The 14727-nt window shown below is 37.1% G+C and overlaps 1 protein-coding gene across 1 annotated transcript; it reads left to right on the plus strand.

The window, feature by feature from the left end:
- The first annotated feature begins 243 nt into the window (after positions 1 to 243).
- On the plus strand, positions 244 to 1755 carry LOC141658948 (histone-lysine N-methyltransferase, H3 lysine-9 specific SUVH5-like). Its single transcript, XM_074465667.1, has one exon. The coding sequence runs from the start codon at positions 609 to 611 to the stop codon at positions 1683 to 1685; it is 1077 nt and encodes a 358-aa protein (XP_074321768.1). The 5' UTR covers positions 244 to 608; the 3' UTR covers positions 1686 to 1755.
- The last annotated feature ends 12972 nt before the right edge of the window (positions 1756 to 14727 follow it).

Genomic DNA, 14727 nt, shown 5'->3' on the forward strand with positions numbered 1-14727 from the left:
AACAATTGACCGGGACGGAGGGGTATTTTTTTATTTTTTTCACAAAGATGAGATTTCAAGACTATTTTAAAGCCAAATGTGACGATTTTTGAAAAATAAATTATCGTAATCTTTAAAACTAATTGGACCATTATAATTACCTTTAACCATAAAATGATCGCAAAATCCCGTCACTTTTTCTTATTTGGAATATGAGTCACCTCGTAGTCGTGGTAAGTCGGTTTATTACACGAATAGAGTGTCCCCACTTACTCCATTTCCATTTCCTTGCTTCTCAAACAACTGTAGCAACTGTCTATGACAGTAACACTCTGACACTTCTTTCCTCATTTTCCTCCATTTTCTGAAAACTCTCTCGCTTAAACCTTCATCCTCCGTTAAAACACACACACACACACACACATGACACACCATCCCGTTTTCCTCTCTCTTACTACTCCATTATTACCATAACATCTTTCTTAATCTCTTCCTTTTTAAGCTTTACCCCTCCAATTTCCTCCCCCTTTTGTTACTGTTTCAATTTCTTTCTTCCACAAATTTTCTCACAACAAAACCCTAATTTCGTATAATTTTCTCTAATCTTTTCTACCCCTGTTTTCACGAATATGGACAACAATGCAAGCTCAAGAGTTACTTTTACCAGGGAGTTTCCACCTGGTTGTGGTAACTTGACGTCAGTGAAATCGCCATCGAAGCGTTTTTACTATTGCATCAGGGATTTCCCACCTGGGTGTGGCCCAAATGCCCCCAAAATCACCCCTATTCGCTCTGACAAGGATTCGGGTCGGAGGGAAAATCCTGGGTCGGGTCATGCTTCTTTCAAATGTAAACCCAAGGCTAGACAGACGGAGACGGGTTCGGGTTTGGGTCGTAAAATGGTGATGGAGAAACCCTCACAAGTCAAGTATTTGGATTCCAGTGGAGGAAATGCGCCAAATATCAACTCTATTCGCTCTGAGAAGGAGTCGGGTTCGGGTTTGGGTCGTAAATCAGTGATGCAGAAACCGAGGGGTTTTGGAGGTGAGAGTAGTGAGGGAAGGTCAAATGAGTCAAGTGAGAGAAAAAGGTTTGAAATGTTGAGGGTGTTTAGGCAGAGGTGCGATGAATTGTCTAGGAAGGGAGTGAAAAGGGTGGATATCGAGGCTAATAAGGAGCTTACAAGGGAAGGGAAGATTAGAAAAGCTGAACATAAGTTTGGGTCTGTTCCTGGGGTGAAGGTTGGTGATATGTTTCATTATCGAATCGAGTTAGTGATTGCGGGTTTGCATAGGCGGTTTCAGGGTGGAATTGATACTAAAGAGGACAATGGTGAGAAGTTTGCTACATGTATTGTTGCCAATGAAGGGCATTTGGATAACATGAGTGATCCCAATGTACTGAGCTATATTGGTGAAGGTGGGACAAGTAAGTCGAATGAGGTTGATCAGACATTGACAGCGGGGAATTTGGGTTTGAATAATAGTCGGTTGAGGAAGAAGTCGGTTAGGGTGGTTAGGGGGCTTAGGTATGGGAGTGGGAATGCAAAGATTGTTTATGTTTATGATGGATTGTATAAGGTCACTGAAACTATTAAGAAGAAAGGGCCTCAGGGGAATTGGATTTTCGAGTTTAGGATGACGAGAGATGCTGGACAGCCCGTTGTTCTGTGGAGAGAGTATAAAGCTAGTTTGCGTAGCTGCTAAGGTGTTTAGTGTTTAGCTAACGGTTGCATTGCTTAAACTTGTCTTTAGTATAGTCGAACATATGTTGGTTTGTTTTAGGTCTCGGCTTTGTAAAGACTGAAAAAATGTGATGGTATTTCGAGCTCTACTGCGTTTTACTGAATGAATATAATGACTTCTCTATCTTTCATGTTCATGTTATTGGCGCTTTTATCATATTGGAGGAGTAAGTTTAGCCCAATCTGCGAATCTGACAAGAGTAATGGCTTGGAGGGTTATGGGAATTGGTACAATGGTTATTATCATGGCTGGTCATGGTGCCGTGAAAGAGGCACTTGTGGATCATCTTGGCGGATGAAACCATTTAAAACATTTCGAATCTGACATGTTAGTTGGTTGCTTGGTTATTACATGCTGTGCTGCTTCAGATGGAAGCTAATAATTGAATCAAACTCGATGAAACATGATGGTAACGGTTGATGATTTAGATTATGTAATCTTCAGAATTATCTTTCTCCCATTAGTACTAAACGTCGTGTTTTAGTCCTGACTCATGAATGAAGGGAGTTAGATTATGTCATAATTGTTCTGTTGATAATCCTCTTCTGTTAGTAGATTGCAGACTCTTGATTTGCACTAAGCCTCATTTGTTATTTATTTTGTGCTATTTTTGAAGCTTTTATTTTAGGCCAAAGTGGAAAATGAATGCTTCTATCAATTCGATGAAATCCATCTTGTCAGCTGTTGGGGGTAGTCTCTTTCTTTATGAACATATTTTCTTTGATTAATCGATGAGTTTGGATTCTTAATCATGCTTACTATGGATGGCATATTATCTTCGATTAATCCACCCACCATTGACATCGAGTACTCAAATTTTATGTGCGAACAACAAATTTTAGAGGATATTGCAACTGGTTCTGCACCAGAGCCTGAGGCAGCCAAACCAGTTATGTTATTTGGTGTTCGAATCGGCTGAAGACACCATTATGTTCTCTAGGCCTCTGAAGATCCTCTGAAACCTCTTTTCCATGTTTATTTATGCTGTTTGATTACTTTTCTTGTTGCAATTTTGTAATGGGTCATTCGAAAACAACGTTTTTTGGTTGCTGGGCGATGTATATTTATTTCTTGTTTTAACGACTTTTCTTCAGTGTTTTATGTTTGAGATTATCTAATTGTGTCCCAGTTCGACATAGCTGGACTTGATAATTCATCCAATTTGAGTATGTTTTGCATGATTTATTGCTCCTATCACTTAAATTACTCGTATTTGTTTAACCCAGATGGGGCGTCTAACCCAGATTTGAATCAATGCTCACCGCTACCAGTGAGGCTTATATAAAGTGAATTTTCTTCTAGTATGACATTGCTAATACAGGGTAATGTTGGGTGCATCAAACCCCTTTACCGCCCTTAGGGTATCGGGGGGTAATGTTATTATTATGACCGCTACTTTGTTATCACAGTGGTATAGTCGATGTCTCGATGAGAGGTGACATACTGACATTGTCGATGCGAGGTGACACTCGTGAGTTGTCTATAAATTTCTCGAGGGTTTCGAGTGTAGCTCTGGTCTTCTTTTAGCTTATTCATCATCGTCTAAGGTATTACGGCAGGCTTATACATTTGCATAATCTTGCCACTCTTGGCTCATCTGATGGAGGAATTATAGTTTAGTACTGCATACTTCTTTTATTGTGACGTTTGCTAATCAATTTGACACTGTTGTAACGGAGTCGTGTAGTTATCCAACAATTGGTTGATTAGTAGGGTTGTTCGCTCGACCGAAGAGCCGACCGGATCATAATTTATTTGGTCGGGTCCGTGGTCCAACAATTTTGATTAGTTCAGTCTTTAGGTTGGGATCAAATCAAATGGATCGTGAATCGGATTGCTGACTGATCTACTTTCCAACTTATTTTAGGGATAATTCACTTGATAATCCTGAGGTTTGGCTTAATTCACGTGGTACCCCTAGTTTTAGGAATGTGCACATAGCACTCTTGAACTTTCGTTTTAATGCACCATCTATCCTTTGTCCTTAACTCCGTCAAATATTGTAATGGCAACCAGGTTTGAAGGAAAATTAGTTAGAGCCAACAACTTTTTGAATTTCCAACTAGGGATAATTCACGTGGTGCCTCTGAGGTTTGACGTAATTCACGTGTACCCCTACGTTTAAGTTTGTGCACATGGTACTCCTCAACTTTCATTTTAGTGCACCATCTATCCTTTTTCATTAACGCTGTCAAATACTCCTTCCTATTCACTATATTCTTCCCCTTTCCTTTTTGCACAAGGAATAAGAAACCGATTTTTGACCACACAAAAAAACACTACCCCACATGTAATTTAATTTGGACCACACAAATCAACCCAAAAAAGGAAATAGGGAAGAAAACCTGAATAATCATAATAGGGAAATAGGGAAGAAAATGGTGAATAGGAGGGAGTATTAAACAGCAGCAAGTTTATTGACTTGTTGACCTATTTTGGGGGGAAAGTTTGTTGAAACCCAACAACCTTTTGAATATCCAACTAACTAAAATTTGTAACTAACTACAACTAACTAATATGACTTTCACCAAATACCCTTGAAGTTTGAGAATTGTGCACCAAATACCCCTGAGGTTTGAGAATTGTGCACCAAATGCCCCTGTTACCAGAAATGACCTGTAACGGCTAGAAAAGTAGCCGTTGAACTGTAGTTATTTCATATAAAGAGAGTTGATGTTAAAATTTAGAGCAGTGACTCTTAAACACTAATACAAACACATTCCTACTATAATAATGCAATCATCATCTAATTCAAGATCTAATTCAAAAGGGGTGCAAATTGATAACAAAAATTGCCCTAAATGTAAGAAGAGATTCAACATAAGGTCATCTGGACCTTTGGCAGCAAATCCATCAAGATTGTACTACAAATGTGACGAATGTGAATGCTTTCAATGATGCAAACCAAAAAATGAAGACATGAATAAGTTGGTTGGTGAGGAAGGTGCACAATTTCATGATGTTAATGTTATACAAGAGTTTAAGAAGAAATTGAAGGAACAAACAACTATCATTTGTGACTTAAAAAGAGAAATTGTAGATTTATCTAAAAATTTTCAATTGAGTTTGAAAATAGGGATAATAATGTAACACCCCGTGTTAATTAATCACTAATTTTTATATATTTTATTTTAATAAAAATTGATTATGAAATTTTTACGATGTTTTAAACTATTCTTTTAAATTTTAAAAACAAACTTTAAATTCGGTTCATGTTTTAAAGTAATAAAATAATATTAATTTTATGTATTTTCGAACTAATAAAATTGGATGATTATAAAAATAAAATTTCTAATTTCGTATAATTTACCACACTTTACTTTTTGACATAATGTCATAATTTATAATTATTTCCGCTTCAAATTGACCCGATTAAATTTCAAATTATTTTATTCATCATCTAAGAAATACTTTACGCTTTTCAAACTCGGCATGTGACATTTTAGCACTGTCGGTATTTTAATCAAGGATAATTTATTAACGCTATTTTCACTTTACAGACGATTTCGAACCCATTATTACAGACGTTTATTAATATTTACTGTTTCACCGCTCAAACTCCCATAGAATGCAAGTGGTAGCTTGTTGTTTTGTGCAAGTGGACTGATTATTTCTGCAACTTCCCAACTTCTTCCCTGTTCACTCACTGCAAAGAACAAACATTCTCCTTTACTCATTTACACCTTATCTATCATGTCTCTGTTCAATCGTCATCATTGTTAATTTCCTTGCCCTATAAATAAGACCATCACCATCGTCACCCATCACCATCTTCGCATCCTTTAAACAACCATAAGAGTCCGACATGATACCGAAACTGAGATGGTCAGCTAAATGCCCTTTTCTTACATTGTCGATTGTCCCAGTAAAAATAAATGAACCCCAAACGTTTCGCTGTAATCGCACATTACACCAAACACTACTATTTCCGTCTACCTCACGACCCCATTTACCCTTCCCGTTTACCACCTGCTTATCACCCACACAAAAACCACGCCACCATTCGCCTCCGTCCCGCTATTCCGTTATCGCAACACGAAACAAACCCGAGTCAGCCTGTCACGACAACAACCACCGTCCCACAATCAACTTACCATAACCATCGTTATTAACAACTACGGAGCATAATTAACAACACGAAAACCCAAATTACCTTCATCACAACCATCGATCATAAAATCAAAACCGTTAAAAACCTGTTTTATTCGCCGCCGTGAACAACCTGGTACTCACCTTTGGCCGCCAATCATCACCATCAACCACCACGACTTCCTCCTCCCCTGTTTTTCCTCGGTTTCTCGTCGTCCTTCTGTTCACCTCACACCACCCCTCCTCCTTTCCCTATTCCGTCGAGCCTAGTACAGGCTACAACCACCACATACTCCCATCGCACCACCGTGATCCGCCATCTTCTTCTTCTTCTTCTTCTTCTTCTTCTTCTTCTTCTTCTTCTTCTTCTTCTTCTTCTTCTTCTTCTTCTTCTTCTTCTTCTTCTCCTCTTTCGACCATTCCCATTCTAATTCCTTTCTGCTTTTTGACCACACAGGACCGTCCTCACCATCGCCTGAAACAGCCTGTATCGCCGTCGTCGGGGCTGTTCGCTTGGCCGGTCGGTTGTGGATCTATTTTGAAGATTGTTTTTGTTTTTGTTTTTCTTTATAAAAGAGGAGAGTAGCAGTAGTTTGAAACGAAGTGGGTTGGAACATTGAATGAAGGGATTGACTTTTATACACGCGGATCATCAATATTATATACTCGGGTTGAGTTATTTACGTTTTACATAAAGACTTGCATCTACGACAATAGACCTTAATAATTGAGACGGTTACCTTTGACAAGTTATTTTTATTTTAAGACGGTAACCTAATCTTTCTCTTAACCTCCTTAATCTTACAAAACTTGTTTATGCTAATTATATTGATTATGTTTAAATTTGAGTTCTATAAGCTTGTTTGATATTAAAAATGAATTAGAAACATTTGACCACTAAATTTATTTATATCTTGTAATAATACGTATTGACTAACTTGCTTGTTAAATGAGTTGTTAATTCAATTATTTATAACACTTTATAATTTGCTCATTAACATGATAAATATATAAATCACAATTTACATTATCGTTTACTATATATTTTATATATTCATTAAGTATTATGCTTGAAGAGTTTATGGATTCAAGCACCTAAGAGGGGGAGGAGGTGAATTAGGTACTATTTTAAAATTTTAACTAAACTTAATTGATTTAAGTTAGTCAAATGAAATGATATCTCAAGTATCTAACAAACACCTCTTTTAAATGAAAGTTAAAAAGCGTATTGTTGAATTGACTAGAGCAACAGTGAGACAGACTGTTACTGATGGCTTTGTAAATGTTATATTAAAACGATGAATGAGTTTAACTGAAAATTTCAACTTAAATCTCTATTGTTTAAAGATAAGTTGATGAACAATGTTAAGAGCAAATGGATACATCAATTAAATGAAATGATTAAGTGTGTATCACGGAAGTTCGAAGAAACAAGTGACGTTTGAAGGTAACGAGTTGTTCGATCAGTAACACGTTGGTCTTAGTTTATGAAGTGAAACAGAAGACCAGGAGTGACAAGATATCAGGATCATTACTAACCAAATCGTAAAAGGAAAACAAGTAAATAAGTTGCAGCGGAATTAAAAGCGAAGAGAAAAACAACACAACGATTTTGAATTGGTTCGGCCGACACTCTAAAGGCCTACGTCCAATCTTCTTTTATTGATAAGTGAAGTAATCTACTCCGACCACTTTAAAACACTAACAACAAAAGGACCAACAACCTACTCCGGCTGCGATACCAACAACCTACTCCGGTTGCGACACGAGTTCTAAGACCACTTCGTCTATGAACTAAAAAACCAACAACCTACTCCGGTTGCGACACGAGTTCTAAGACTACTCCGTCTATGAACTAAAGAACCAACAACCTACTCCGGTTGCGACACGAGTTCTAAGACTATTCCGTTTATGAACTCGACACTCTAACTAGAATGTTTACAAGACCAAGTTTCCTCAAACTGATTCTTTAAAAGAATTGAGAAGGACAACTTATTGGTACAAACGATTCTAGATGAGAGAGTACAAATCTTGTGAAGTAAATGTGATTTTGATGACTCACTTGAAGACTTAGAAGATTTTTGCAAAGAAAATTTTGAGTTCTTAAAAACTGATTTTGCAAAAATACTTTTGATTTCTCTAGAAAGTCTTACTTTCAAAGTGAAGATAAGGGTTCCTTTTATAGAGGAGGCACACAAGAGGAGGCAAGCTAGGGTTTGTGAGTCAAAGCATTTGAAAAGAAACAAAGACTTTAGCTTTCCCAAACTAGCACCAAAGTGGCTTGTTTATAAGGATCAAAAAGGAGAAAAGAGAGTTTGTAACTATCCTTAAAAAGCTCTTGTGTTTTCAGAAATTTAACATGTGAACCAAGCAAAAGAGGACAACCCTTGAAAGACCATTTTGGAAATAAATAAGTTTTGCTTTCATAAAGTAAGGGAAAGTCTTTTTGCTATTTTGGAGAAAGCCTTTTAGGATATTCAAAGCATATTCTTTTCAAAGACCACCCTTCAATCTTTCAAGTTTAAAACTTCTTTTAAAGCTGATGAATAAAAGCCCATTTTAATAAGAGTGAAATATTCACGATGAAAGACTTGCTTCAAGTGTGACGGGTAAAACGTGACAGTCAGACACACTGTTACCCGTGATGAGTAACGGTATGCTTGACTGTTACCATTACATGTATTCTACTCTTTCATCTTTACATAGGTTGACAAAACGACTCTAAATCTTTGGTAGCAAATTATCAACCATTCTTGACTTTGACATTGATTAATTCTTGCTTAAGGAGGTTGCATTATTCCTGAAATGGTACACTTAGAAACACGATTAGATTGGGCATGTCACCATCAACAAATATGTCCTAACAATGCTTTTTCCATATTTTTTAAGTTTAAATGATAATAATGACCTTAGAGTGACATATTAAAATACAATGTTTAATATTTTATGCAATGACATGTTTATTTTTATTTGATGCTTTATTGTTGAATTGTTAATTTTATATGGCTATTATAATCTGCATTCTATTTATGTTATATATGTCATTCCTAATATTATAACGATTATAATTATGAAATGTTGGAATAAACATCCTTTAAGGATGATAATGAACTTTAAGACAATATTAATCTATTCTAATAATCCATATCGTGACACCGTCATATGAGGTAAGAAATAAATGTGATTAGTTATGTGTAGTTACATGGGCGACCGTGCTATAATGATACTTAGGAGTCTTAGTATATGGGTGATGAAAGTGTCGTTGGGGCTCTCAATCAAACACATTTATATTCTCAACAAACAACTAGTTAGTGGTTAAATCGAGGTCGATCCATGGGACGGTGTGCTTTGGGTTGTAAGTCTATCTATCTCAATTTATACTAGTGTCACAATTTGTTTGGGTTTGTAGTTGTGTTCTAGACTAATGCAAGTAATAAAGTAAAACAAGGAATAAAAGAAAGGATGTAAACAAATGATTAAAAGTGCTAGGATATCATGGGTTCATAGAGGATTCATGAGAGTTGATCATACAAACATGTTCACAAAGTTGCAAGCAATTAATATTGTAGAAGAACCGAGTTGGTTTATGTCTTACGGTTCTCAGGAAGAGTTGGGTCCCGGAGCTGAATCGATTAGATTGTACAACACCTACAAGTCGACTTACTTTCCTCCTAATCACTTCTATGCATGGTCTAACAAGACTCGAGTTGGTTTATATCTTACAAGTCAAGTTGAGTAGATAAGAGATGGGTAAAAATGCAAGGATTCATAGGCTTAGCATTTCATCAAACATAACATGTGCATAGGTTGACATCACAACAAGCAAGCAAATTAATTATGGAAACATATTAGATTAAGCATGATTAATCCCCATGTTTATTTCCCCTAATTACCCACTAATCCTAGCTAAGGAAACTACTCACTCATTATCATGAGAAACATGTCATTAATAGTGTCAATCATCAGAACAAGTATAAACATGATAAGAGAGTGAAGAAATAAACAACAAAGAGTAAAGAGTAAATAGATTATACCAAACTTGAGATGATTCCAAATAATAAAGCAAAGAATAAAAGAAGAGAACTTGATTGATTGATGAAGAGTTGTCAATTCTCCAATAATAACCCAATAATCTTCAATTACCCAATAATAAACTTGAATTACCCAATAATATACTTGAACAATAATTAAAGAAAGATTAATGTTTAATTTTGTGGAATGATTTAGATTAATCTATTCTAATCTACTCATAATCTAATCTAAGAAAGCTTGATTTAATCTAAGGAAAACTTGATGGCTTGATTATTACAAATGGAGTATATATAGTGGTACATCATTAGGTTAAGCAAGGGTAGATTAGTAAATAACAATGCTAAGTGTTGAGTTGAGGAAGTGCTCCTCTCGAAGGAGATGCGCATATCCTAGGACTGGGATGCTCATCCTGAGCTCGGGATGCGCGGATCCACAAACAGACTATTCTGAAAATGGCACTGCAGCTTGGGACGAGCGGATTGGTCTCGGGACGCGCGGATCCCGGGACAGCTTGTCTATTTGAGCTCAGATTGTAAAACAGACGTCATTTCCTCATCCGGACTCCTATTGGACTGATTCAAAAGCGTAGACCACTTGATTTTTCGACGTCGTTTCATATAGCATACTTTCAGAGCCAAAGGAGCAACTCTTGGTTTGGGTTCCGAGTAATTTCTTCTTGCGGCTTCCTTCTCGTCATCCTTACTTTTAAGCATATGATCCTTCTATATACTCTTTATTCCTACATCCTTGGTCATTATTCTTGCCTTCTCTTCATACTAGTCCATCCAATATCATCAAAAAGCTTCCAAATATGCACGGGAGAGGGGGAATTCTGCATCATTATCTTCTTTTCTACAAAACATATACAATGCAATAGAAAAACCAAATAGGAAGGAATTGACGGATAAAATGGCCATGAAATATTATAATAGTATACAAAATAGGTTCAATTAGGGGACTAAATGTGCGCAATTAAGACTCACATCAATGGGATGGCTCGAGAGGCGTTCTTTATGGGGCCTTCGAGTATAGAACAGCCAACTTCTTGATGGAGTTGTCTAATGAGAAGTGTCGATCGGCGTACGAAGGACATAAGATGTAGCACCGGATAGGCCAGGTACAATCGCTGGTGTTCCGAGAGTAGCGAGTGTTTGGCCATTCATAGACAGGGACTTGGCCAGTCTCGTACTTCCTTTAGATATCACCAGCACTATGCTTGATGCTAGTGTGCACATTCGCGATCTTTATGGCCAGTGCGAGATGCCGTGATTTGTGGGCTATCAGGTCACTTGGAATTCACTCCTTTATGCTATAAGATAAGTAAGTTGATTTATACTAAGGAGTCCTGCCCTGCCAACCCCTCTGGTGTGAGATGTAAACCATCTTAAGATTGACATGGTCTACGAGTATGATGTATAATTGTATATGTCAGGTGAGATGCAAGTCGGTGTGGACGCGGGCCCACGGGGGTGAAAAGCGAGCAAGCCTTTTTTGTGCATTTGTGGAGTCGCCACCAATTTATTGTGGAAAATTGGAAACCGTTCGAATACCTCGTGTCATGTCAAGACACAAAGTAGTGACATGAACACCAAGAACTCGTTACCCTTACCATTCTATGTCTAGAATGACTCTCGTGGATGCCAATGAACACGGATGTTCACAGAGATCTGGAGTAAGGGGTGAGGGTACGTATTAGGAAGCTCTTTTGATCGAACACCTAATCCCACCCGCCTCGATAGCGGCCTCTACTAATGATTAGGGAAATTATCTATACTTGATATGTTGTCGGTTATATGCATGCAATACAACATCCATTATATTAAACCCTAGCATGTGAGAACTAGACTAAGTCGGTGAAGCACGTAGTTTAATCATACAATTGGGTCGAAGTAGAAATTAATGTTTATTACATGTGAGAGCATACAAGCAATGCGATAAAAAAAATACAACAAAAATACAATGAAGAAAATTACAATAATTACATCGGATTAATTGATTTATGTCGAAAATACATTCAAAACGGATGGTTTTAGAAAAGAAAGAATAAATGAATAACGAACAGATTATAGGGTGATAATACGATTAATAGTTAATTAATAGTAATTAATAAACTAGGTCAAAGCAGAAACGGGAGTTCGAGAGATTTAACTCAACCAGAACAAAGCGCAATGAGCCGCGTCCCTTGGAAGAGGCGCAACGATTCTTTGCGCTCATTCCTTGGCTCGCTCCGGCCGTGAAGCCGGAATTGCAAATCGTTAATGTTCGTTTGTGATTTTAATGCTTGATTATGTTATTTGACTCGGATGGAAGTGATTTAACAGATTATTTACATGTGATTGGGTCATAAAATCGATAAAACATGGATGAAATTAATTAGAACGAATTATTTACAAGATTAATTATGAGATTAAATAACAAACTAACAAACTAATCAAATTAATTAGGTTATTAATGACGAACCAATGATGGTGACGATAAATAATAGATGCAAATATATCAAAGGATGAATTCCAGAGACTCAATATGGATAAATTGAACCTCTAAAACCCGAATTGATTTTAATGACGAAAACCCGCAAATATGAATTATAAGGGATTTAAGTCGGGAATTGAAAGATGAATTTAATATTAATGGTTTACATGTTAAAATTATCATATTCAAATTATTATGTTAATGAACAAAGAACAATTGATAACAAAGCGAAAACAAAAGGACGAACAGAAGACGAAGGAAGAAGAAAGGAAGCAGGAACTGCGGCAGTCTCAGGAAGAGGCGCAACAGGTGCTTCGTCCTTTCGAAGAGGCGCAGCAGTTGCTGCGTCTTTTCTCGACGTTTGTCTCCTGATAATTCGTAAAAAGGGTTTGAAATAAGGTTTTACAAATCGGTTTTAAGAGTATTTTCGACATAAATCTTACAATTGTGATTACAATAAATAAAGTACAATAAATAAAAAGAAGGATTTACACCCTCAGACTTACATGTTTGACGAAACGAGATGAACTAAGTTAACGTTTAGTGATGCTCGACTCGAATGTACGACGAAAGTGCCCTCTAGGAGGAATTAAACAGATTGATTAATGTTGATTGATTGTGGAGTTGGTCAAATTGGTCGGTCATGCAAAACGAGGCTGGTACTCAGAAAGATCCGAGCTTACGTGGTCGAAAGTTCAAGCACGTAGATGCCAAAAAGTAAGAACATGGTCTAGAATGCAAAGGGAGAAGAGAAGGGCGGACACTCGCGTGAGAAATATGTGAGACCGAAGGTCTCTATTTATACTAATCACACGACGGAAATTAGGGTTTTCGGAGAAACTTTGGAAATGAATCTCGAAAAGATACGAAAAAATATGCAGAAAAGGACTGAGGAAGAGGCGAAGCAAGCACTGCGTCTCTTGGAAGAGGCGCAGCACCTGCTGCGTCTTTTCCTCAATGGTTTCCTCCTGCGGAAGAAAGATTTCCGTGTTTCTATTATGGAATAGCGGATTAATCTTATTTCCTTAATATTTTATATGATAATTCCGGGATATATTTCACCAAAGATTAAAAGATTGGAAAATATGGAATAGAAATATCCGGAACATTCCAGAACATTTTGACTCGGCATTTTAAACGGTTATTAGAAAATGAAGACGATTTTTTGACCTGGACTCCAAATGTACTCTAATTACAGTCAAAACGACCGTATCGGCGCGTAGATGACGACTATGAGGTAGACACAAGTGTTTGAGCGATCACTTGACGATAAACTTACGAACTGTCACAAATCGTTCTGTGTACCAAACATGCGGCTCAATCATCACCGGGTGGTTTGCGGGAGGTGCAGAAATGAGGTATCTACAGTCGGGCATGTATAGTTATACACTTGGTCATCATTCTTGCCTTATCTTCATACTAGTCCATCCAATATCATCAAAAAGTTTCCAAATATGCACGGGAGAGGGGGAATTCCGCCTCATTATCTTCTTTTCTACAAAATATATACAATGCAATAGAAAAACCAAATGGGATGGAATTGATGGATAAAATAGCCATGAAATGTTATAATAGTACGCAAAATAGGTTCAATTAGGGAACTAAATGTGCACAATTAAGAGTCACGTCAAATATCCCCAAACCGAACCTTTACTCGTCCCGAGTAAAGAGGTGACTAGAACTAGACCTTTATTTAAACTATCCTAATAATATAACCGATGTGAGACAATTAGCGGGTCTCATTCCTCCCCTTCAACTCACAACAAGACAACCATGAGGTAGGATGTCTTCTTGCAAGGCAAGGTGGGGCTTGCCAAAATGGTGACACATCCAAGCATTAAAGCACACAAGATCAAGTAATGGATGCATCTACAAAAATGAATAACCACTTTCTTCATCTATGTGGCGGAAATTATCTACAAGGGAAGCAATCTAAGGGTACACATTCCATCATAGATACGGTTTCTTCAAACTACTAAGCCTAGGAGGATGCTAATAAATCACCTCCAAGTTGTGTCAAGCTAGGGTACCTTTGTCCTCAATCGTTAAATATTTTTGTCAAGAGTAGACTCCCTATGGTGTTAGAAACATTAGAGGATCGTGGAATTCCCCTTCTTGCCTAGACAAGAAGAAGGGTCGTCCTCTCTCTACCATGCACAAAAGTTGATTCGGTGGAAAATGGATCAATAGATTTTGAGTTTCATGTGGGAGTTTGCTTTTGTTGTTGTTATTCCCCCCAATTTGTGTCATTTGACATTTGAGAACACTTTCTTTTTGCCATTTCTTTTGATGTTTGACATTTTCAACACTTGACAATTTCAATTTTTTCTTGAATTTTCTTTTTGAACATTTTCATAGTCACCCCATCTGTAGTGAGGGTGCCTATATTTGAAGCATAGGAGTTTTCATT

Source organism: Silene latifolia, chromosome 6 (genome assembly GCF_048544455.1).
Source record: "Silene latifolia isolate original U9 population chromosome 6, ASM4854445v1, whole genome shotgun sequence".
NCBI classification, from domain to species: Eukaryota; Viridiplantae; Streptophyta; class Magnoliopsida; order Caryophyllales; family Caryophyllaceae; genus Silene; species Silene latifolia.